This window comes from Podarcis liolepis (assembly GCF_965112155.1).
Source record: "Podarcis liolepis genome assembly, chromosome: 10".
In the NCBI taxonomy this organism is placed as follows: Eukaryota; Metazoa; Chordata; class Lepidosauria; order Squamata; family Lacertidae; genus Podarcis; species Podarcis liolepis.
In genome coordinates, this window is record NC_139562.1 from 29656377 (window position 1) to 29681941 (window position 25565).

Sequence of the window (25565 nt, forward strand, 5' to 3'; positions counted from 1 at the left end):
AGAGAAAGCTGTGGGTGCTGCCAGCTACTGAGAGCACAGAAGGGGCAACTGTCTCAATTACGGTTTTGGGTGCGGACTTCAGTTGGAGCATGGGACTGAACCGGCAATGCCGTTCTTGTGGTCTTTCATAAAGGAGCTTGCACCGTCCATGACAACTGCTTGCTCCTTTCCAGAGAAGAGAGTCTCAGACTTGGAACACAGAAACAGAGGAAGCTGCATTATACAAGTCAGACCATTGGCCCATCTGGCTCAGTACTGTCTACACTGTCTGGCAGCAGCTCTCTGGGATTTCAGGCAAGAGGTCTCTCCCAGTCGCACCTAGAGATGCTGGGAATTGAACCTGGAACTTCAGCATCCAAAGCAAACCCTCTGCCAAGCTACAGCCCTTCAAGCTGTATTAAGTTCAAGCGCAAGTCAGTTTTCACATCACACATTTCCTTTTATTTAACACTGTGTCAGTTTCATGAAGACATCAGGGTCTATTAACATCACTACAGCTCAGAGTTATATTTATACAAACTAAGAGTGATTTACAAAAAATGGGGCAGAGGGAGGGGAGAAACAAGTTTTCACATTCTCCGGGACATTTTTTCTGTAGTTCTAGTGCAGACTATTAAACTAGTCAAAATGCAAGAGTAGTGGCAGTGTTTGCACATTATGGGAAGCCATATGTAACAGCTTATCCCTAGAGCGCAGAAGGTTCCTTGCACTTTGTTCTTCCCCTCTAGCCAGTGGGAGCAACAAACCACGATCCCTGGGCTCAGGGACCGTGGTTCATTTCACTCCAAACAGAGTAGGATGTCAAGCCAAGCTTTGCTCTGCATTTACCAATCACAAATTGCTTGAGCAATACAAACAAATCATCCCAGGTTTGGATGCACTGCTAAGCCAAGGACTGTGGTTTGCTGCTCCCAGTGGCTAGAAGGGAAGAGCAAAGTGGAAGGCAAACCATTAACCATGGTTTATTGTGACATGCAAACTGAGCCAATAGGTTATTGTTAGCAGCACTTTCTGGGGGGGGGGGGAGGCAGCAGCACTGATGGGGGGGGATGAATCTAGTAAGGAAACAAATCTATGGGAGAACAGGAAAAAACAGACACTGGAATGTGTGCCTGATCATTGGATCTGATAACTAAAGGTCTCCTCGTTAACTCGGTTTAATTTTAGATCCCCTCTACACTGTTTATTCTGGTTAAGGAAGTTCTTCATAAGCGGGGAGAAGAAGCCTTCCACACCTCTGCTGGTGGGCAAATACTGTCTGAAATAATTTGTCAAACCCAGCCGATCTTTCCTCCTCTCGCCTCTTGGCCACTCAGATCAAGCGAGGAGGAACCAGGAAGAAGGAAGCAAAAAACAACTAGGAAAGGGCATGGGGGAGAGAAACAAGCAATTCATTTTGTTTTAACTGCTCATGTATAATTTTGGACAGAAAGGCATGTTAGTCAAACCCAGAATGTCAGACAATGCATCTGGCCCAATATGCCCAGAAGTAGCAGAGATAGTCCAACTCTGGTCAGTTAGATTCCATCCAGCTGGTGTACTGGAATCAGGCATGCCGGAAAGAGCAGCCACAGCAAGTACTTGAACTGGGTATGCTGAAAGACGTTTCGGTGGGTGCAGCCCTCCAATTCTTCCAGTCGGTTTCTGGCCATGAATAGAAGGGGCCACAGGCCAGCGGAATCTACCACTCCTTGCTGAGAATCCAGGGTCGCTGCAGCAGGGAGGCATGGCAGAGCTGCAAAGCATCACGGAACCAGCAGCATATCTACCAGCTGTTGAAATTCTGCCCAGTTTTTGAAAATGTACATCTGAGTTTCCCAGAGAAGGTTCACCAGGATCACATCGCTCACCTCATCCAGCATCACATCCAGCTCCAAAGGAGGGTTGAACCTGCAGGAGCCAAGAATGAGTTAGGGTGTTGCAAGATGGGAACGAGAGCAAGAGTTTGGCCTATGCCTGGCAACTGGAGATGAAAAGGCAAGTCTCCGAGATAGAAGGCAGAGGCAATGGAAAACAAGACAGAAAACCCAATGCTCAAGAGAGTGCTATGGTGCAGTAGAGATGCAGTTAGAGATCCCCAAAGTGCAACGGGTGCAAGGCAATGACAATCTCTATCAGGGGCTCTGGCAGGCAAACTCTTTGGATACCTTTAACTCCATGGTATTTTGCCAGATGCAGTCACATCAGTGCTTTCAGTTTCCTTTCTTTTGCTCTCAGGTGCAACTGATACAGCTGGCCATGAAGAGGTAGCGCAGTCTCCTACTTGACATGCCCAGGCTGACTTAGTAGCTTCATCAGGTGATGGAAGGGGCCAGTGGGGTTTTAGCTTTCCCCGTAAATGCGTCAAGCCTGCCCCAGTTCTTCAGCCTGAGCCACTCCCCACAGTTAAGGTCTAAGCTCTTGACTCACCCAAACCCTCCCCCTTCTCTCCAGACTTATCTTCTCAGTTAACACCGACCACCTGTCTCTGGCATGGTTAGGTAATTTTAAACTCTGGCCTTAATGGTTTTACATTCCTTCTCCTTGCTGTTCTTCAGATGGTAATGCACATTACTTCAAAAGCACGGTTGCACTCGGGAGGCCCTCACTCTGCTTCTGCCCCAAAGTCTTTCTGCCTGCTTCCAAGTTCACTCCTTGACTGCACCTCCATATAATGCAACCCAGAGCACTTTCACTCGGCCTAAACCTGCCTCACAAAAGTGCTGTGAGGAAAGGACTCGCCTGTGTTGCGCAGGTGTCCCAACTGCACAAACCCCCTACATATAAGCAGGGGCTTCTGTGTTAAGAATTTTGCTGCAGAGACCAGTGTGCAATGTGTGGCTGTTACAGGAAACAGACCAGATAGTGGGAGGGGGGCTGAAAGTGCAGCCCTGCTCCACTGTCAACACAGTTATACCCTACACAAGAATATTACATGAACTGGGCAACTGCTCTCAGAGGGCTATCAAGGCAGGGACAGATTATCCTTGCCAGAAGTCTGCTTGCTTGCTTGCTTGCTTGCTTGCTTGCTTGCTTGCTTGCTTGCTTGCTTGCTTGGACTGCATAAAATCAGTGCCTCAGCTGACTGCTGCTCTGGAAAGGCAAAATGTAACCCACAGCTGCAGTAAAGCAGAGATGGTTCTAGGATAGGGTGCCTGGTGTGGTTGCACTGCAGGGGGCACCAAAACAATGCTGTAGAACAAAGTGCGAGAGGCGGGGAAGGGGGTTAACATGCCATAGGGTGCCACTGAAATTTGAGGGCCCAAAGTCCGCCACTGAATAAGGTTCTGCTGTTAGCTTATATAATTAGCAGAGGCACAATCCTAACCATCTCCTGGTTTAGTACAGTGGTGCCTCGCAAGACGAAATTAATCCATTCCGCGAGTCTCTTCGTCTTGTGTTTTTTTCGTCTTGCGAAGCACGGCTATTAGCGGCTTAGCAGCTTAGTGGCTATTAATGGCTTAGCGGCTTAGCGGCTTTAAGAAAAAGGAAACAAACTCGCAAGAACTCGCAAGACGTTTCGTCTTGCGAAGCAAGCCCATAGGGAAATTCGTCTTGCGGAACAACTCAAAAAACGGAAAACTCTTTCGTCTTGCGCGTTTTTCGTCTTGCGAGGCATTCGTCTTGCGAGGTACCACTGTATAACAGAAGATGCTGCTTTACATTGAGTCAAACCTTTGATCCACCTAGCTAAATGTGGTCTACAATGACCAGCAGTGGCTCTACAGGGTTTGGGAAGGGGAGGGGTCTCTCTCAGCCCTTAACTGGAGATGCCAGGGATTGAACCTGGGACTTTCTGTGTGCAAACCACACACACACACACACACACACACACACACACCATGCAGAGTCTCTGAGAACCGGAGATTCAAGGGTTCCAGCCATGCTCTTTCCAACCTGCACAGAACATCAAGGTAGACAAGTCCTATACCTGACATAATGGGCATCTATCATCTCACACCAGGCTCTTGCACGGTTCACACATGGCCCATCTGGATCAGTGCACTGCAAAGAGACATCAACACAATTAGGAAGTGACCCATCCTATGACTCAAATACCCAGGACTACAAGGTAAAAGAAGGCTAAGACAAAACAAGCAGGCATTGCACAAATATGGCTTGGAGGGGAAAGTTTCTCCTAAACACAATGCTTCTAGCTTAGCTGCAGAATACAAGAAAATGCACTGTTTTCCCTAAGTAGAAACAGATTTTTTTTTCAGAGCCTTCATAATATTCATAATATTATAACGTCTGTATTGTGGCAGCGACTTGCAAATCGGGTCACGAAGGAAAACCTCAGAGTCCATTCACTTCAGCCAAATTTGTCCTTGTGAGTCTACAGTGGTTGTGCTTGCATGTCACATTAAAGCAGGGGTAGCCAGCATGACACCCTCCAGATGTTGCTTTGACACTTCCCCAGAAAATTTTGTTGAAAATATTGGGGTGGGGAGGGCTCCTCCAAATCAATGAATTGACTTTCCTTAGCAATGAGACCCTTATAATAGGATCTGGAAAAGGGCCAGAGATCAGTGGTAGGATGTCTGATTTGCAGTCCAGTCCCCATCATCTCTAAGCAGGGTTGTGAATGTCTCCATCTGAAACCCTATAAGGCAATTCCTTCACCTGTATTGGGAGTCTGAGCTGGTAAATATATTGCTACCTTCCCATCCCCACCAAATGAAGACGTTCTCTGCTAACACCTGGTTGTTCCATTCCACTGATCCATCCACATCTAATACTCACGCAGTCCACCACCAGCTTGCCCAGTTCTTTAGCCCCATAGACAGTCTTGGCCAGCTCCCAAGGGTTTGAGGGGCGGAAGACATCCACTGAGCTCACAGGGACCTGTGGGGCCTTCCCAGTCCCGAGAGAGACCACCACTCCCAGCTTTTTCACCTTGTGACCCTCACCCTGGAAGAATGGGAGGCAAAGAACATTGGTTAGCAAAGCTGAACCTATTCTAAAGCTGTATTTTGTCATCTTTTAAAGCATTAACACCTAGTTTTAGTGTGCAATGTATTTTACACTTGGTGCTGTTGTAGGGTTTTTGTTTACTGCATTGTGTTATTTGCTGCTCAAAACTGGTTGCCCCACCTGTACTTTGTATTGACTATGATTATGCTGCATCCTGCTCTGGGTGCTTTTAGCAACGGAGGAAATGCTTCTTCTGTAGGAGCCACAACCCCCAGAATTTTAAGTGCAATGAGGAGTGCCACTTAAGCTTACATTCTGGATTAAGATTTTGTTGCACTCGTTGATCTCAGCCATGGCATCCATGGTGGGGTTGTTGGCCAGCAGACCTCCATCCAGAAAGCGTCCAAAGGGCCGAAAATACGTTGGGGCAGCTCCGCTGGAACGAGCAGCCTGCCACATCAGCTGATCTGTGAGGGGGAAACAAAGAAAGATGTGTCTTTCCCTCCACAGGCTAAACTATGTGCATCCAGCTGATTGCTAGGACAAGATCTGCTGCTACTAAGAATGCACATAGTACTGCAGGGCAGGGAGGGAGTCTGTGCCCCTCTAGATGTTGCAAGACTACAGGTCCCATCATCCCTGACCACTGGCCATGATTGTTGGGCCTGATGTTAGTCCAACAGTATCTAGAGGCTCACAGGTTCCCCATCCCTGCTTTAGAGATTCAAAAAGCTTAATGTGCATACATTCTCTCAATAATCCACATAACAAGAATAATCTCTAAAACACATCTGCATTATTATCCCCATATGAAAGACGGGAGAGCTGAGGCCAAAAGACCCCTATTAGCTGTGGGTTCTCCAATGCCCATGTGACAAACAGTGGATCACATACAAATGACTAAGCAAACACCAAGGGTTCAGAGAACTTTCACACTGACAACCTAGGAAACCTTTTAAAGGCGGCAACAGCAAATAAGGACCAGGAAACAATCAGAAGAATGAAACAGACTGGCCAGAAGTGGCGTAAGAGACAAACTCTGATGCTATAACACAGCGGGCAAAAGCTCATGGACAGAGTGGAGAAAAGGATGAACGACTGTGATTGCACACATTTACAACATGAAAAGTAGGAGTGGACTGACTGTGCCAGCCAACATCACAAATACCTTTCCTGCACAAAGTGAAATGAAGGCAGGGAATATGTTGGTTGGAACGAGCACAGCTGGATTCCAAAAATACAAGATAAATCCATCGGTAGATTTTTAGCCCAGACAAATGAGGGAACACAATCCTATTTCTGAGACTGCACCTAAACCGTTGGAGAAAGAATAGCAGAGGATGGGTCACTTATCCCGCACTGCATGGTATGCTTCTACTGTGGTACCAAGTACTGCTGGCCACTGTTACCTGCTCCATAAGCTATTTTTTTGGAACAGAAATAACCTCTGAGAAGAGAGGAATATGTACACTGTTGCATTCACAATTGCACAGGGTTTATTTTGGTTCAAGTACACAAGCTAGGGAGACTGATCTGTTCCAACTTCACCCAAGACGTGGTCCATGCTATATGGAGATCATCATAACATGTATGATCAGTATTGATTGGAGATGCACACACAAAAAACGAGGAAGGGGGAGGAAGAATCCTTGAGTAGGAGCTTGCTTTTCTTCAACAAGCAACTTGACTCCACAAGAGTGCTGTGCAAGCGAGTCTTTTACCTTCCGGCCTGGTCAACGCTTGAAACAAACCCGACGACATGTAACGGGATTTGCCTCTTCCTTCTGGAGGGTTGTAATTCCGGAACAGGTGGAGCTCAGCAGGCTGTCGGTCGCATAGCGTCGCTGTCAACATGAGTCTGTAAGGGATTTTGAGGAATGAAGACAAGATTTCAGCTTGGTTGTAAGGGGAAGAGGCTACAGAAGATACCAGGTTCATTTCCTGGCATCTCCAGTAAAAGTATCTCAGGATATCTGTTGCTCCAGAGAACAGAACTTAGAACCAGGGAAGCAAATGTCCAGCTGAATGCAAGGAGGAGATTTACAATGGTAAGAGTTGTTTGACATGGAACCATCTCCTTGGAAGGTAGTGAAGGCTCCACTGGAGATAGCTGGTCTTCTGTGTCAGTGATGCTGTAGCGGCAGCCTGAACAGGGGATTGGGCTCATTAACCTCCAAGGCTCTTCCATCATTGTGCTTCTTGTGACTTTGGGCCCAACTACCAACCACAGTAGACTGGCCAATACTGGGCTAGACACTCAGCACATGGCAACTTCACATATTATTTTTATATCCCCCCTCTCTTCCATGGGATTTTAAGGCAGCACCCCCAGGCAATCCTCCCACCTTGGCACTGAGGTGACCCAAACCTGCTTAGATTCAGCAGAGTAACAACAACTTTATTATTTGTACCCCATCCATCTGACTGGGTTGCCCCAGCCACTCTAAGTGGCTTCCAGCATATATAAAAATATAATAATATTTTAAATATTAAAAACCATGTTATGTGCTTTCCGGTCCTGCCTCAAACAGATAAATCATAGATATGATCTCCCTCCTCCAGGGACAGGAGATCAGGAAGCCATCATGATAAAGGGCAAAGACAGCATCCCTCTGGTTTTGGCTCAGTGGAGGTCTAGTCCATTAGGGCAAATGGGGCACTGCCCTCCTAACCTCAGTCTGGCCTTAGTCAGCCCCCACCTGCCTGCCTTCTGACTTAAAACTCACCCTGGATGTTGGATTCCTTCTTAGTTTCATCCCTGTAGAAGGGAGGGGGGGTCGGGGACAATACTAGAATTAGTCAGCGTGGCCTGTCACTGGTTTGGAACCGCCTATCAATGGGTCCAGCTCTGCCCACAGTCCCCTCCCCCTCCCCCGCCTTCCTCCATACTAGTTGCAAAGGGCACCAGTCACCGCTGTTTTACTTACTTGGGTTGCTTGACATCCGTCATTTTGGTATGCTCTCCAAACTCCTTCTTCAGGAATTCCTCAAGGGGCTCTGACTCATAGGGCCGCGACCCTCGAAACACCTCGTCCTTCATGCGGAAGTACAAGCAGCGCATGTATTCCATCGGCTTCCCTGAGAGGCAGAAGGGCATTAGTGTTACCCCAAGGCCTGTGTGTGTGTGCGTGTGTGCAAACACACACACGTGCTGTTCAGGGCTGTCTTAAGCATATGCGGCGCCAGGGTGCAAAGATCCGACCGGCAAACACCCCCCCCCCCAGGTTGCCCAGTCCCAGGCGCACAGGAGGGCAGAGCTGGCCGGCCGCCTCAGCATCTCGCTGGCTCAGTCGCCCCCGAACTCGCAGCACATAGCCACCCACAGCAGAAGAGCCCGTCGCGGCTCTCTTCCCCAGACTCAACTCTCGAGCCCCGGAATCTCAGCCTGGTGCCTCTGAAAGCCCGGTGCCCAGGTGCCCCACACCCATAGTGCCTATGGGTAAGATGGCCCCGGTGCTGTTTCCTCCTCCGTAATGTTCGGAGGGCATTTGGAGTGCTTGGAAACCCAGAAAATAGCTTTTTGCGGAAACACGAAGGCCCATGTTTTGCTGCAATATACAAAAGCAGCCATAAGGATGATAGAAAAAGTGGAATAAAGGTTAGTGGAGAAGACATGGAAGAGAAAGGGGCAGAATCACCAAAGAACAGGATATGGGTTATGTGCCTCCCCTATTTGCAAAGTCTGCAAAGATCCAAGCATTGTAAAACCAGACTAAAGCAAACATTTGGGTAGATTAGGATCAGAGTACACACAGTCCGCTTTGCCATGTGGCAGCTTGGAGAGAAATGCGAAGCCCACTTCCAACCATCTCTCGTCAAAAGCAAACCCCTTGCTTCTTGAATTATCCATCAGGTCTTTTCCAACCTGGCACCCTCCAGATGTTGCTTGACTCATAATTCTTAGCATTTGGCCATGCAGGGGCTGATGGGAGTTGGGAGTCCAATAGCATCTCCCAGCCTGGGGAAAGCCGCAGTAAGCAGGGCCACTTCTCTCACAGATGGCAGGAACAGTCTTTTAGGCCAGGAAGATATCCAACACTCATCCTTTCTCTTTCACTCCAGAACTCTTCCCCCACCAGGTAGGGAGATTTCCTCCTCCACCTGTGGACCCACACAAGCGCTCTTTCCTTACCTAGTATAACAGACACTGCCAGGATTCCCCCTGTGCTTGTCCCAGCGACCCAGTCAAACAGATCCCGGATGGGACGCCCTGAAGCTCTTTCTATAGCGATGAGGAACTGGATGAGCACCAGGCCCCGGACACCCCCACCATCCAGACTCAAAAGGCGGTCTTGACTAGAGAAAGGGAGAGGAGAGGAGAGGGAAGAGAGAAGAGAGAAGAGGAGGAGTTCAATGTCCCCAAGGTCATATTCACTCCTAAGATTCAGATGCCTCATGGAGCAACATACTAAGCATCAAAATATCTTCCCTGCCCTAGATGAGGAAGAACTGTAGTTCTTGAAAGGTGTGCTGAGGATCAGGTGTGGGGATATGACACTAAGCCAGGTATCCTAGTTTGTTTCTCCTGAATCAGCACACTCAACGTACACCATTAACTGTGGTTTACTGTGATTATATGCATACAGGGCCGAGGTCTCCTCTCTCTTGAGTCTTATCAGTTTTCACATCAGGACAGAGCATTGCAGACTAAATGAAGTCCATCTTACTAACGACACCCACTTACCTTTTTTTCCTCTCGGTGGCAAGATCGACCGCATCTTGTTTTTTCAGCAAGGTACCAAGTGCTGTAGAGACATGGATGACGTCCTGGAATTCTAGGGAGGCAAGGAAAAGAAAGGCAAATATTCTGTTCAGCAGGATGTTTAGAAGCAGGTGCAGCAGACTAGGAACCTGAGAGTCTAGGAACTGAGTTCTCCCTCACCCCAATGGCCCTATGCAATAGAAGACAAGGCTCTCATACCTTTAATTGCTGTATCCAAGGAAGATACGTAGCAAGCACACAGTCCATTGCCATGACCATTATATCATAAAAAACATCCCTATCAAAAGGCACAGGAGCCCTGTCTTCTATTGAACATGGCAACCCTTCCTGCTTCCCCTAAAACACTTACCAGGAGCTACATCATCATTTGGTCCTTTCTGGAATATTAGCATATTGGCATAGCAAAGCAGAAAAAGAAGAGGAAGGAGAAAGAGAGGAAAATGACTTGATACTGTCAAGACGTTTGTGGTCACAGAACAGGGATGGCAAAGCTAACTCCCATCATCCCTGGCTATGCTAACAAGAGCTGATGGGGAGCTGGAAGCCAACACCATCTGAAAAGCCACAACTTCTCTGTCCCTGCAATAGAGCTTAAGGAAGAATCCCAGCACTGTGCCATTAGCAACTGGCCATGGTTTCCCCAGCACAGTCGCACTGCAACAGGAAACCTTGGTTCAACCCTCAACTGAGACGATCACGCGCTCAAGTTTCACGTTTATTCCGACATGTAAATGCCTTCCCAGAGTGGAAGAAAAAGTGGTCCTAAAACAGTGATAGTGAAGCAGAGACACAGAGAGAAGCACAGGGCTAGCTAGCCTGTTACCTAGGTTTTGGTTAGTGCTCCTCGGGGGCGGTAGTCCTTCCTGGGAAGTGGAAGTAGTTGGTACTGATATGCCAGGTGGGTGGAAGCGGTCAATCCCTACAATTTTCAGCAGGTCTAAGAGCACCTTCCGATTGGCACCTTTGATATGGTGAGAGCGTCACATGCATTAGAGAGGAAAATCCATTAATATAAAGGAAATGGTCACCGCTGCCTGCTGTGAGTCAGACTAATCCCATGTACCTGGTTTGAAAAAAACACAGGGCTGGAGGTGGTTGCCTCAAAGGGGGATGGGGGTGTGGTTTGGCTGAGATTGTGGCCTGGTCCTCAGAATCCTACGCCACAGCTGGGGCCTTGTCTGTGCTCCTTAGGCCTGAGATTCTCACCGTCCCTCCACTGGGCAGAACAAATCTGTGCAAGAGGCCACAAGGTCACAAATGGGATTCTCCAAATCTAGAATTATGGGGTATGTTGCCAGCCATATCCTGATGACACACAGCTCTACTTCTCCTTTACACCTGTAACTGTGGCAGTGGAAGTGCCGGACGATTGTCTTCCACCCACCTCCCACACTTCCCTTTCCCTCCCCACAGGTCCCCTCTCTCACCTTTGCTAATCCTGGCCGCCAACAACCCGGGTGTCTCCCCCAAGTCATTTGGGACATCCACATCTGCTCCAAACACAATAAGGGCCTTGATCATTTCTAGGTGGTCTTGCTGCGGGGAGGAAAAGAGCTTGTAAAGGGAAAGGTCATGCCAGGAGCTCCCTCCAGCCTCAGCTTCCTGAGCTGGAATGCCGACCCGGCGGCCATCTTGGCAAACACACTGTGAGCTGCCAATATATCCTACCCAAATAGCTAGCTTTCTGTGAGTCTCTTCATGCAGGAGGATCACTTTAACTAGACGGGTTGCGTGCGGAGAGACAGACAAAAATATTCAGGAAAGGAAGATTGAGGCGCTAGGATTGAGGGATGAGAAAACTTTGGCTCATGGGCCTCATTAGGTACACAAGGGTTCTAATTTGGCCTGGGATGTCATTTCCACCAAACTACACCCACCTGCCCTGCCCTTGATGCTGTGTATGTGATGCCTAGTGGGAGGCAGGGAAAGGTGTGGCCTTCACTTTGAAGTGCATTTGCAAGCAGCTTCCACTGAACCCACCTGGAAACATCCTTCAGATGCGCTGCTGTCACCTCATGTCATATTGATGCCAGGTGACAGACTGCTTGGCTGCCGTGCCCCACCCACCAAACTTGGTCCATGGGGCTTTTGGAGATTAGGATCCGGCCCACCTGGCTGAAAAGGTGGCCCACCCCTGGGCTATGTCTACATATTGAACCAGAACAGATTGTTATGGGACCGCCTCTCCCGGTATGCCCCACGGAGAGCCTCAAGGTCCATAAATAGCAACACCCTAGTGGTCCCGGGCCCTAAGGAAGTTAGATTGGCTTCAGCCAGAGCCAGGGCCTTTTCAACTCTGGCTCCGGCCTGGTGGAACGCTCTGCCTCATGAGACCAGGGCCCTGCAGGATCTGATTTCTTTCTGCAGGGCCTGTAAGACAGAGTTGTTCCGCCTGGCCTTTGGCTTGGAGCCAATTTGATTCTCTCCCCCTCTTTCTTTTTCCTTTTTCCTTTCTCCTCCTGTGATGAGGCTGCATTTTAATATTTCAATATTTTAATGTTGTATTTTAATCTTGTTTTTAAGTTGTATTCATTCAGCTTGTTTTTATTATTGCTTGTTAGCCGCCCTGAGCCCAGCTTTGGCTGGGGCGGACAGGGTATAAATTATTATTATTATTATTATTATTATTATTATTATTATTATTACAACAGAAGAATACAAAAAAGGGGGGTGTTCTCTGCAGATGTTATGCACTTTTCTCCTTTCTCCTCTCAGCCCCTGCCCCACCCTTCAGTTCTGGAAAAGCAAGCATCCAGCAGATGAGAAGCCCACCTTCATGGCCAGGTGCAGTGGGGTGTTGCCATCTGCTCCTTTCACATTTGCCATGGCTCCATTGGTCAGCAGCACCATGGTGCAATCAAAGCGCCCCCGCCGGGCAGCGATGTGCAGGGCCGACTCCCCTGTCTTGCTGAGGGCGTTCACTTCGCAGCCGTAGTCAATGAGGAGCCGGGTCATCTAGGAGACAAGGTGGAAAGGCACAAAGCCACACTTTGGATCACAAGAGCTTCTTCACCAGGACCGTTGAGGTCGGATTTATTTCAACGATAAAACGAACAAGGTACCTGGGGCATATGGGAAGATACTTTTATGCAAATGAGAAATCGCTGCATGTATTTGAATAGGGCTGTGCTTTTTTTGATTATGTTCTTTTTGAAACAATAAACAAATATTTAAAAAGGAAGATAGCTAGGATTTTGAAAACCCTAGATTTAAGGCCAAAGAGAAGAATTATTGCTCTGAAAGATGAACCCATGCTCATAGAAGCGCAAAAATTATAAGTTTAAGGCTCCTGCCTCAACTCACACATTATCTCACCAATAAAGACATTGTACAGATTTCACACATTGTGCTCGCTTATAAGGCTGGTTCCATCTGCTTCCCTCTGAGCAACAAACTCAACAAACACAACAGAAAGAGGGACACCCAATTCACAGTAAATGTCTCAGTTACCATAACAATATACAGTTTTTCCGCTTAACTGCCCCCTTTGGCACGTGCCTTTCTGCTTCATCACATTCTGTTTTGCTTTTGCTCTGCCTCTTGTGTAACATAGGATACTGCAGCCTTGTATAAGGGCTTCTAATACAAAAGTCCTTCAGGAGATCAGATCCAGCTTCCTTATAGTGGGGTCTGGGAAGCTTATGTATAATTTAATGTATCCAGTATTTTAATTTTGCAGGAAATGGTAAAAGGTCCTAACTTCTGTCTATGTCAGCCTGTATTATTGGGGGGCGGGTTTGCAGCCATGGGTATCTCTTAGAAATCTATTTTGTACAACTGTGAGGCTGTTTATGTTTGCAAACTCCCACAGTACAGCCCTGTAGAGAACTTAATATTTTGGATACCCAAAGCTCCACAAGGCTAAAGAAATCAGATGACTTCTCTCTGTGCTGATAAAAGCACTACAGTGCTTGTATGGAGATAAATATTTTAGATTTCAGGCCCACCAAAATATTTACTCTAACTGTTACGTTTATGTGAGGGAAAAAATAAGTTAAATACTTGGAAACATTTCAGTCCTACGGCCTGTGATATCCACTTTGAGCATCCTTGCTCCCTTGCTTCTCTTCTCCTGTCCCATAAAACAATGAAAGTAATTTTTTTCAGCTGGCATTGGACTCTGAGGAAGCTGGTTCTGTGTTATATTTGTGATTCTTGCATGTTTTATTTTAAGGTTGCTGTTCTCAAACCAATCTATGACCTTATAAACTGGGGGGTTACTGCTTTTTTGTTTGTTATTATTTTGCGTATTTTTGCATTTTTATATTGTAAACCACCCTCTGGTCCTCGGATGAAGGGAAATACAGAATTTTAATGAATACATAAATAAAACTGTAAATCACCTGAGACTGGGAGTCAGATGGGGAGTGTCAAACAATCGAGCAAAAATCAGTTTACAAATGGAACTCTAAAAACCAACTCAAACAAGGCCGTCAAAATAATGAAAATACTGGCAGCAAGAGCAACCAGTTAATAAAAATGCCACCCAAGTTCCCTAACTACCTCTAAATGCCATGTTGATTAATATCTTTATTGTCCTTCTAAAAATGAAAAAAGGGTTAGAATCCCTTGGGAGGCAATTCCACATAATGTCTGCTGCAACAGAACCCCTATTACTCTCCACAGTCGCCATTGGAGGAGGACTCCAGCTGGAGAGGTCAGGAAGAGGATAAACAGGTCCATATGGAACGGATGCTCTCCAGATTATTTTGACTACGACTCCCATCAACCCATGCTGGCAGTGGCAGATGGAAGTTGTAGCCCAACAAGGTCAAGATGGGGAAGGCTGCTTTTAGCATCAGGAAGAAGTCGGCAGGTACAAGCTTATCCCATTTCTGACATATTCTGGCAAGAAAAGACATGCCACCATCCCCTCCCCAAGCATCTTAGTGTCATGCAGGTATTAAAGACCCAGGAGCCAGCAAGCCTACACACAGATCAGAAGGTCATGGGGAATGGAAAGGAGCTCTTTGTGGAGGCATGACCAGGAGAGCAAGACTCTTTAAAGCAAAGATGTCTAGCCAGCTAGCAGACTACCCGCTTACATCAGCATTTCTGGCCCAGTGGAGTGGCGTCGCTCCATAGCGTGGGTCTAGCAGCTGAATCTGGCTGATCTCCTTATCAAGAAGGGCCTGAGCACATCTGGAAGAGAAGAACAAGGAGGAAAAGAATGAAGGGATACGACAAACACCTGCCCGCTAGCTGCATGGATCCCTGAATATTCAGTAGGTAGGGGACACTTCCAAGGCTCCATTAAGCAGCCTGCAGGTGTACACATGCAAAAGAAGAGTGAAGCATGGTGCCTTGGGCCTTGGAAGTGGCAGGTGTGCCAACAATGGCTCCAAGGAAAACCGGTCCAGGTTTAAGCCCACTCCATGGTTCAATCAGGGGATGCAGGTGGCGCTGTGGGTTAAACTACAGAGCCTAGGACTTGCCAATCAGAAGGTTGGCGGTTCGAATCCCCACAATGTGGTGAGCTCCCGTTGCTCTGTCCCAGCTCCTGCCAACCTAACAGTTCGAAAGCATGTCAAAGTGCAAGTAGATAAATAGGTAAGGTAAGGTTCCAGCGGGAAGGTAAACGGCGTTTCCGTGTGCTGCTCTGGTTTGCCAGAAGCAGCTTAGTCATGCTGGCCACATGACCTGGAAGCTGTATGCCAGCTCCCTCGGCCAATAAAGCAAGATGAGCGCCGCAAGCCCAGAGTAGGCCACGACTGGACCTAATGGGCAGGGGTCCATTTACCTTTACCTTTATGGTTCAATCATGTATCCTTTTAATATTGTACTGTTAAATCGGGGTGGGGCAGCTGTCTCCTAACATCTCTCAGTACCCTTCACAAACTACAGCTCCCAGAATTCTTTGGGGGAAGCCATGACTGTTTAAAGTGGCCCCACAGTACTTTAAATGTGTAGCGTGAACGTTGCCATTTCTTCAGGCAACTCCGAAACATATTCGTTATGAGAAAAGGTGGTTTCTGTTTAAATGTGTTTCAGATGTTGGCCTTGTTTCCTTGCTCACCACCTTGGGCTCCTTTGGGAGGAAGTGGGCTTGGGGAAATAAAAATATAGTTAATGCAAAAATATAGTTATTAGCAAAAATTATTTCCTAGCACTCTTATCCAAATGAAAAAAGCAAACACACCTTTTCTGGGAGTGTTTCATAGCAATGTGGATGGGGTAGCCGAGTGCTCCCATGTTGCTGCACTTAGCATTGACATTCAAAAGGGCATGAACAGCACCTTCTTTGCCCAGTTGGCAGGCCAGGTGCAAAGGGCTCTTTCCTTCATCATTCACATGGTCCAAAGCGGCAGTTGACTTCTTGCCCATGAGCTGCAACAATTGAACAATGTCACTCAAGTTTGGAGACTCTGGAGGATGGATAAGATGACTCAGCAGGAATACCAGACCAGAAATTGTGTATAGAAGAAAACTGGTGAATGGGCAAGGGCCACTGTCTAACCCTTCCCTCAAGCGCATCTACACACAAACACAGACACCAGAACTATGGGGCAAGCAAGGGATTGGGAATCTCAAGCATAGTTTTGCCCTTAGCCATGGAAGCAACATTCTTTTCATTTCATTTATTTATCACAGTGGTTCCCAATTAGCTAAGTACTATGGACCCCACTTTTCAACAGCCAAGCCATGGACCCCCTATTTTGAAAAAGCTGATATCTCGTCAGTACAGTGGCACCTCAGGTTACATACGCTTCAGGTAACATACGCTTCAGGTTACAGACTCCGCTAACCCAGAAATAGTGCTTCAGGTTAAGAACTTTGCTTCAGGATGAGAACAGAAATCGTACTCCAGCGGCACAGCAGCAGGAGGAGGCCCCATTAGCTAAAGTGCTGCTTCAGGTTAAGAACAGTTTCAGGTTAAGAACAGACCTCCAGAACGAATTAAGTACTTAACCCAAGGTACCACTGTAATTTTTTTGTTATGTGAATGGTGTCGCCACACCCTCCAGAGCAAAACCAGGCCAGACGTCTTCCTGGCCACGCTCCTGCACAAGTCATGTGACCCACACGAGAGCAAAGCACCCAAAAGTGTGTGCTTTGGGGCGCCGTGCTCTCACACGATTTTGGACGCAGCGTTCTCCCATGAGAGTACAGCCCCCCAAAACAGGAAGTTCCAGACAGTTGATGGATATGGACCCCCAGGTGGCTTACATGGACCCTCTGGGTCCACAGACCACTGGTTAGGAACCACTTACTTACTGCATTTATATCCCACCTTTTTTCACCTAAGGAGCTCAAGGTGACATATATGGCTCTACTCTTTCTCCTTTAATCCTCCCCACAACCCTGGGAGGTAGGTTAGGCTGAGAGGGAGTGACTGGTCCAAGGTCACGCAGTGAGCTTCATGGCTAAGTGGGGATTCAAACCCCAGTCTCTCAGGTCCTAGTCTAACACTCTAAACACTGAACAACACTGGCTCTGCAAGCAAAGTCCCATAAACTCATAGGGAACAGTCTCTCTCCAGACATGGAAAGTTCCTATTTCCTCTGCTTCTGCACCTTTCCCTTCATTTTCTTCTTTCTACCAGGAAACCTACCTTTCTCTGTTAACATCCTCACCTCTATGATGTCAGGGTTGTTCCCTCGGACAGAGTAGTGGAAGACGGTATCTCCATTTTTGTCCGTGACATCGAGACGGGCATGGCACTGCTCCACCAGCTCCCGCAGGCACTCCATGTCTCCCTTTTGGCAGGCCAAGTGCACCGGGGTGCATTCATTGTCACCGCTGTTGCTGTTTATGCAGCTGCAATGCAAGATGGAGGCATTCTGGGCACACCACCAGGCTCAAGTGCAAAACCAGCCGGAACCGCATACTCCCACCCAAAACAGTTTGCTTTGAAAAGCTCATTAACGTTACTTTGTGGAACAGCAAACCAAATTCTACTGCTGCTGCGCTTCCAATATAGCACGCATTCAGTGCTCTAGGAAAGATTAACATCTAGGATACAGGGTAAGATCAGTGACTGGAAGAACTGCCACCCCTGTCCTGTTCAATTCCAGTAGGACTAGCCAGAGCCACTGAAATCAATCATTAGAGCAGGGACTTTTTGGGATCCACAGGCCTGATCCTTACCAGGTTCTGCCTCAAGGGCCAAGTTTAACAATTGAGCAGGGACACCCACCTGTCCAACTGTCCACTTTGCAAGTCTATCCCAGCTCCCCTTTTAAGTGCTCAATCTCAGAAACTTAAAAGAGGAGCAGGAGGAAAGCTATAGAGCTTGTTGTTGTTTAAATTTGTATACCACCTATATCCATAGGTCTCAGGGTGGTTGACAACACAAAAGTACCATATATGAAGCATAAAACACACAATAAGTTTAATCAAAACACAAAGCACATAATAAAAACAAACAATTAGCAATACTAATGTATACACACTAATAAACAATACACTCCCCAACAAAAGCCCCTAAACCAGTGGTTCCCAACCTTTTTTTGGCCATGCCCCACCTAAGCATCTGTAAAATCCTGGTGCCCTCCTCCCCCGTGACATATAATTCTTATTTATTCACATGGAGGAAGCCTAAAAGGCCATTAACTGTTAATAACTCATTCTCAAATTGCCCCCCTTAAAATAAAATTGCCCCCCTGTGGGGTGTGTACCCCACGTTGGGAAACAATACTGCAGCCAAAAAATACAAAAATACAAATTGACATTTAATAACAATTTGAAACAACCCCACCCTCCAAACAAAACAGTTTTGTTAACCCTTAAAACAATAGTAAGTTTTTCCAAGTTTCCCCATGGTTCCCTTTTAAGTCTCCGAGTTTGGGGGCTTAAAAGGAGAGGAAGGGAGATTTGCAAAAGGCTTTAAGACTCCCATTTGAAATGCCCTAAACTAAGTTTGCAATATAAGTCATTCCCCATTAGAAGGAGCCCAAGCTCTCATACCTCAGGATGTGATTGTGACGGAAGCTCTCCAGGAGCCCAACCTCTACCGCTACATGAGCCAGCGACCAGCTAGGGTGGCTGCGGAAACAGTCCGTCAGTTGCTGCAAAACCTCCAGCTGCAAAGGATTGTGGGAACTCTCATAGAAGGGGCGCAACTTCTTTGCGTACAGCTCGTAGTGCTCAAGGGCAAATCCTTCGTGGTCTACCTGGAAGAGCCTACAAAAGGAATTTATTTAGAACGATTAGAGCCTGCTTCTCCAGCTTGTGATGGGACTCACAACAAAGATTAAAACAATTAAGAAAAATCTAATAAAAGAATATGCCAGACCATAAACACCCACAACCCCAGTCAATCAGGAAGAACTATTAATGTTTTGCTGCTGCTGCAAAATATTTGACTTCACTCAAACTTAGCAGTCCAAAGTCCTATTGGAACAGGACAATTTTATACCCTCTCCAGAAGGTTTAAAGAGATGAACCAAAGCACACCTGAGGGATAGTTCGGTCGGTAGAGAAGAAGCCTCTTAATCTCAGGATCATGGGTCCGAGCCCCACATTAGGTGAAAGATTCCTGCATTGCAGGAGATTGGACTAGATGAGCCTCGTGGTCCCTTCCAATTCAGCCAGCCTGCTTGCCTTCCTACTTGCAACAACTCTAGGGGGTGGGTCTCTATGCCAGCTTTCTCCTCCCTAGTCTTGGTGTTGCCCTTGCAGAGCTCAGCAGGGAGGAGGATGGCGACCAAACTGAAATAACTTGCCTCTGCCTGTCGTTGGCTCTGGTCTCCCTGCCTTCCACCCTACCAGCCCCAAAAGTCACCAGCCATCACTGTCCTCCACCCCACCTGTCGAACCTATAACCCTTCAAGAAGAAGAGGAGGAGTTTGGATTTGATATCCCACTTTATCACTACCCAAAGGAGTCTCAAAGCGGCTAACATTCTCCTTTCCCTTCCTCGCCCACAACAAACACTCTGTGAGGTGAGTGAGGCTGAGAGACTTCAAAGAAGTGTGACTGGCCCAAGGTCACCCAGCAGCTGCATGTGGAGGAGCGGAGACGCGAACCCGGTTCCCCAGATTACGAGTCTACCGCTCTTAACTACTACACCACACTGGCTCTCTCAAGTGTCTGGTGGACAGTAACCATGAAAACCTATGCTATTATAGCAATGTTCCCTCATTCCTGCATAGTCCCCTTGATCCCCTTTCTTCCCAATCCACCCTCAATTTCACCCTCTCCTACTAGGAAGAGGTTTTGTATCAGAGTTTCTTAAGGTCTAAGGAACAGATTGAAGCTAAAATAAACAAGGTCTCCCTGCCACTCACCGGAAAGCAACTTTTTCATTATTGGGGTTAAGAAGAAGGCACTCCCAAGAGTGAGATGAACTTTTTTCATACAGAACTATCCTATCTTCAGACTTCACACGTTTCAGAGATGAATAGTCCGCCAGGGATACCTCCTTGATCCGGAAAGGGTTTGAAAACAAGCCGGTGACATTGTTTAAAGTGTTCATAAGCCGACCAAAGAACTGCATGTCTTTAAAAAGTAGTGCAAGCTATCTTCGTTCAAGGCTGTGGAAAGATCAAAGTTCGAATTCAGATAATGCCATCATCCACTGAATGAATCTTCTTCTCAGCATAATCATGTTCCTGGTGATTAAAAAACGTTCTTAATATTGAGTAGACTTCTACGCTACCTTTTAAAATAAAGATATCTACAGATCTATAGATAGCCAAGTATGATAAAACGTTTTTATTCTTTAAAAAACAGCAAAAATACGTGATTAAAATAATAAATTAGAAAGAGCTGCAAATCTATTCCATTGCCTGATAACATTCCCACCCCTAAATTAAAAAATATAATTCATCCCATTAAATATAAGATGTAGCAAATGAATCTCCTAACTAGATTAGGAGCACCTCTGTCAGGAGAAATGTATCCTTGTTATGTCTCCTTAATCTCTCAGTGGTCTTGATACTATTGACCAGCTGTCTGAGTTAGGGGTGAGTGGCCCTGCTTTGTGGTGGTTCTGGTCCTACTTGGATAGTCGTTTGGGGAGTGCTCTTCAGCATTGTGGAGCCTTCAATGTGGGGTTCCTCAGGGTTCGATTTTATCCCCCATGCTGTTTAACATCTACATGAAACCGCTGAGTGGGGGTCATCCAGAGCTTTCGATTACACTGTCAGCAATATGTTGATGACACTGCCATGTGGCAGTGAATGTGTTGGACCACTGTCTTGCCTCGGTAATAAACTGGATGAGAGCCAAGAAACTGAAGCTCAATCCATATAAGTCTGAGGCACTGTTAGTGGGTAGTTCCCTAGACCGGATAGATGGGAGACTGCTCACTCTTGATGGGGTTACTCATAGAAACCCAAGGAGAAGACCCCAAAACAGCTTCAACAGGACCCAGTAGATCCCTTCTCAATACAGTGGAGTAAGAGGACTTGATGTCTGGGTCACAGACAAGTTTTATTCTAAATTTAGACACTAGAGAAGAGCTGCCTTGTTAGTTCTGAGGGGATTTCTTGACTTATTCTGAAACTGTTTTTACATCTTTCCTGGTAGGGAAGTGATTGTTGCCCAGTGAAAAAAAAAATCCAGAGTTTTAGCACAGCTGTGACTAAGCAGCAGCAAAGACAAGGAGTTTGTGCCCTTTCTAACTCAGGTTCAGTTTCATGCATTTAAAATTCTTGTTTCTTCTGTATGTAAACATTTCCAAAAAATGCAAATAAAATCCATAATTAGTATTTTCATATTGCCAGTGGGTGGGTGGGCGTCTCTGTGTGACTGAGAAAGCATTGATTATATAGGGCCTACAAAGTATCCCAGTGTTGCTGTGCTAATACTGACGGGCTGAGAGAAAGTAGTGTACAACAATGTTGCCATGGCATGTAGTCCATTGTTGTTACACAGTTTCTTGGTGTGCTTTTGTTTTGTTTTTAGAGAAATACAGGAGGGACTGTTAAGCTAATGTAGCAGCAATGGGATGGAGGGGTGATTAATTGCTTTCCCATGAGGGAAAATAGGTGCATTCTTGGGCTGTTGCTGTTGGTGTGAAAACTTAAATGGGTATATTGGAAAGATACAAACCCTAAAAATGAAGAGAGAATGGCTGTCTGTTTGACCTATGCTAATAACACTGCTCTAAATATTAAGAGGTATAATTTAAAAACCACCCAAAAAATGCTGTTTAAAAACACTGGTTGCTTTTTAACTGAATCTTGAATGAAAGACCTACTGTAACATAAAAGTCTAGATCATGAAACTAGAATTATTTGTACGGTTTAGGGTTGGCACTAAGCAGGGCGCTCGTCTTTCAAAAACTGTGTGGCAAGCAGAAATTCAGCAGGTTAAACCTTAAGGGCCACAAGTACTCCGTTCCTGATTTAGTACAATAGTACTTGGCTTGCAATTTGGAAATCCTAGCTACAAGTCTAGAATCATTATAGCTCAATTAGTAGTCCACCAAGAAGAAATCCTCCAGCTAGTTCCTATACCTCCCTTATAAAACTAGTTTGTGTGTAGTGTATCTTGCTGACTGTGCTAAGCACAATTGAAATTCTGTGTAGCTCAACAACTGGCATTTTCTCTCATCACATGACAGAGGAATATCTGCTGGGATGCAGAACCTGTGGCCCTCCTGATATTGTTGAACTACAACTCCAATCACCTCTGGCCATTGGCACTGCTGGCTGGGGCTCATGGGATTTAGAGTTCAACTATATCTAGAGGGCCACAGGTTTCATAAATTCCTGGTGTAAGGGAAAGGCAACACATTCATAATATATCTTCAACATACTGGAGCCTACTTTATTAACACCCCACCCAGGATGATCTGTAAGGAGACACATTTATATTCTTTCCACTAACAACTGAAGATCTATTTTGTATTAAAAACATTTCTCCAATGTGCAGATAAAATGTCATTTATTTTATGCAGCTTCTGGGTAATTTTCAATTGTATTTTTGTAATGTTATTATTTTATTTATTTAAGGCATTTATATATTGCTTGATTATTAAGTCTAAGCAGTGTTACTGCTGTTCATTTTTGTATGCTTGGTTTGTACTTTCTCCAATTCACTTTTGAGTGTATAAAGTGTATAAAGGAAAATGGCAAGTAAGTTTATGCTCATTAAGATTTTGTCCCACACCATTGCATGCTAGAGTGGCCAAGAGTGACCAAGAAACAGAACTGAAGATGAAAGGTTAGAGCTATTGAGATATGAGGTCTTTATTTAAAATAGCTAGGGTTCACCCAAAGCAGATAGTATGTTTAAACTGGCATGTACACAAACAGCTGTTGTATTCCTACAAAGTAGGGAAGATAGCAAAACTTGCCCCTTAACATTGACGGAGAGGGGTGAGAGGTGGGCTGTCAAACTGATAACTAAAATAAGCTGTCTAACATTTTTGCATTCAGTCTTTCCTTTTTCATGGTTTCACTTCCAGGAGATAGAAAAGGCAAGCAAGAGAAGCAATATAATGTACTTATATTCACAATATAAATACATATAGAAGGAGGAAAGGAATAGAAAGCCAATTCAATCATATTAAAAACCAACAAAGAACAAAAATTGGCAAACTTTGGAATTTTAAAGTAACTTCCGTTTTGTTACTTCCTTCCACTGACTTTCAGAAAAGGTGCCGTTTTAATGTCTCTAACATTTCCATTTGCTCGACTCTTACACTTTTCTTTACAGTACTGAACCATGTTCATGTTTTCACTATGGCAATTCAGAGCCCCCAAAATCACATTTTCCTGTGGACCTTACACTGTGCTCAAAGTCTGGAGATCTTAACATAGTTTCCAACTCTTGCATATGTGAATCTGTCTTCCACTGTGCAACCAATTTTCCAGCAGAAGTAGAACATTACCTTTTGAAACCCATCAGAGCTGTACTATCACACATTTCCTGTACTTAACTTTTTAAAGAAACTGTACATGACATCTCTTGCATGATATTCCAAGATGAAATGCAGCATTGCATAGGTTCTGCCTGATGAAGAAAGTGTGCATATTCCTAAAATGAATGTGAAGTTCAACTAACAGATAAAAAGGTTGGTTACAAGTTCAAGCTTTTTGGTCACATCAAGTAGCTATCTGATCACAACTCTTTTAATACTTCAAAAATATGGGAGGCTTTAAGCCTTACATCTTCCACTCAATTACGCACAGCACATGGGGATATCACCTTATTTTTCTGGCAGGGTTCCTTTGCCTTTAGCAGCTGCTGGGCATGCAGATTTCCACTAAGATACAACTGTTTATGAAGGCCAGGAAAACCTCACCTGTTGAATGGCTGCTCGATTGTTTAACAGCAGCAACGACTTTTTCTACCTAAACTGGGCTGCTGAAATGATGAGAGTTATAATCATGAGTGGGCTTTTGTGTGAAACGACTGTGAGCTCAGTTCAGTTCTGGCACTGGAAGCAAATTCCCGGACTCAGAATGTGGTCAGAGGCGAATTGTAAAACTTATGTCTTTTGCACCTAGTTTCTGGGGTTCTGGTTTAAAGGTGGGATATGGAAAAGAAGTGCACTGGGCGATCGCAGCAGAAAATAAAGCAGAAAGGGAAGCTTCCCGCCCACCCTTGCTTATCTTAGACCCAAGAGCCTTTATTAAGCCACTGAGACCCACATTTTAAGGACTAAAAAACACAGATCTACCCTTCCCCTGTCCTCTAAGACTTGTACTCACTCACCTCTTCAATTAGCCCCTACTGTACTCACCCCAACTACTACTTCCGCGAACAAATTCCGACAGTCTCACGTGATCAACGCTCTGCCAACCACAATCCGTCGGAACGACTCCTCCCCGCCGCTTAGCGATCACCTCATTGCTTGGCTAGCCAAAGGATCCGAAGGCGGCGCAGTTGCGTGCGTGCGGCCATTGCCTTCTCGACGTTAAGGAGGCGGAGCGGCCATCTTTGCCTCGGGCATCTGATGGCGCGGCTGGGACGCCGCCGCCATCTTTGTGAAGGGGCAAAGAGTGGCGCACGCTTTCGCTGTTGCCCTTTGCCCGCCTTTAAAGTGACAGTTTTAACTGTCAAGTGTTCACTTGTTAGAAAATAAAAAAGGGAGGAGGAGGCTTCTTAAACAAGAGGCGGAGGGCGGGGAGAATCATATTCTGGTCTTCAAAGTGTGAAGACGACATAAGAACCTGTTGCATAATGTGAAACACACACAGAAAATTCCAGCATCAGCCCCTTTCCTTAATACTAACAGGGCCATTTTAGCCAAGTCTACTCAGAATCAAGTCCTACTGGTTTCACTGGGGCTTACTCCCAGGTAGCAGGGGTTAGCATTTCAGCCTAAATAATGAGGTGCAAGGAGGGTGCCCTGCAGTGAAGGAAGCGTGCCTTGTTTCTCCTACAGTGGTACAGTACCTTGGTTTGCAACCGTTTTTGGATTACAACCACGTCAAACCTGGAAGTGCGTGTCCCTTTTTTTGGATTACAACCCCCTTTTGGGGGGGGTTACAACCCCCCCTTTTTTTGGAGGCCCCATTGGCAAAAGCACGCCTTGGGTTACAACCTGTTTTGGTTTACAACCGGACCTCCGGCACGGATTATGGTTGTAAACCAAGATACCACTGTATTAAACTCTACCAACCAACGGACAAAAATTGTGAGACAAGATCCGCCATTAGGCGTGGAGGACTTGGAGTCCAAAAAAAAGCAAGGAGAATGCAGTTTCACCTCCCTAAATTCACAGACTGTGGCTAAGGTGCACCTGTGCACTCTTACGGTTGGGCGTGGGGCCTCGAAATCCATTTAACCCCCAAAACTCACCCACACATTGAAATAAATTTAAACTAAATGGAACCTCCATCGTCAAAGGCAGTGTACTGCTGAAAAGGTGAAATAAGATGGGAGGGCTGTTGCCTTCATGCCTTGCTTATAAACTTCCCAGAGCCATTTATGTAGCATCTGTTGTAAACAGACTCTGCTGGATTTCTTATCAAAGACTTGGACTGTAAGCTAATAGTTAATGGTGTCTTATACATACATACATACATACATACATACTTCCGATTGCTGA

General features: G+C 46.0%; 1 protein-coding gene across 4 annotated transcripts; it reads right to left on the reverse strand.

The window, feature by feature from the left end:
• Positions 1–418: 418 nt before the first annotated feature.
• PLA2G6 (phospholipase A2 group VI) lies at positions 419–24520 on the reverse strand. 4 transcript variants are annotated; one of them, XR_014516380.1, is made up of 17 exons: positions 24227–24496; positions 19846–20091; positions 18524–18739; positions 17191–17374; positions 15756–15943; positions 14662–14758; positions 12389–12571; positions 11044–11152; positions 10440–10577; positions 9578–9668; positions 9026–9189; positions 7821–7971; positions 6615–6751; positions 5206–5360; positions 4723–4890; positions 3618–3984; positions 419–3313 (listed from the first exon to the last, which is right to left on the reverse strand). XR_014516380.1 is itself a non-coding variant. In XM_083462301.1 (17 exons), the coding sequence occupies exons 2-17, from the start codon at positions 20052–20054 to the stop codon at positions 1746–1748; spliced, it is 2409 nt and encodes an 802-aa protein (XP_083318427.1). In that variant the 5' UTR covers positions 20055–20091; positions 24227–24520; the 3' UTR covers positions 419–1745. The 4 variants fall into 4 exon arrangements, 3 of the variants coding, with proteins under 3 accessions (XP_083318427.1, XP_083318428.1, XP_083318429.1); XM_083462301.1 differs by having other exon boundaries at positions 419–1890; positions 3911–3984; positions 24227–24520; XM_083462302.1 differs by having other exon boundaries at positions 419–1890; positions 3911–3984; positions 24255–24488.
• Between the last annotated feature and the right edge of the window lie 1045 nt (positions 24521–25565).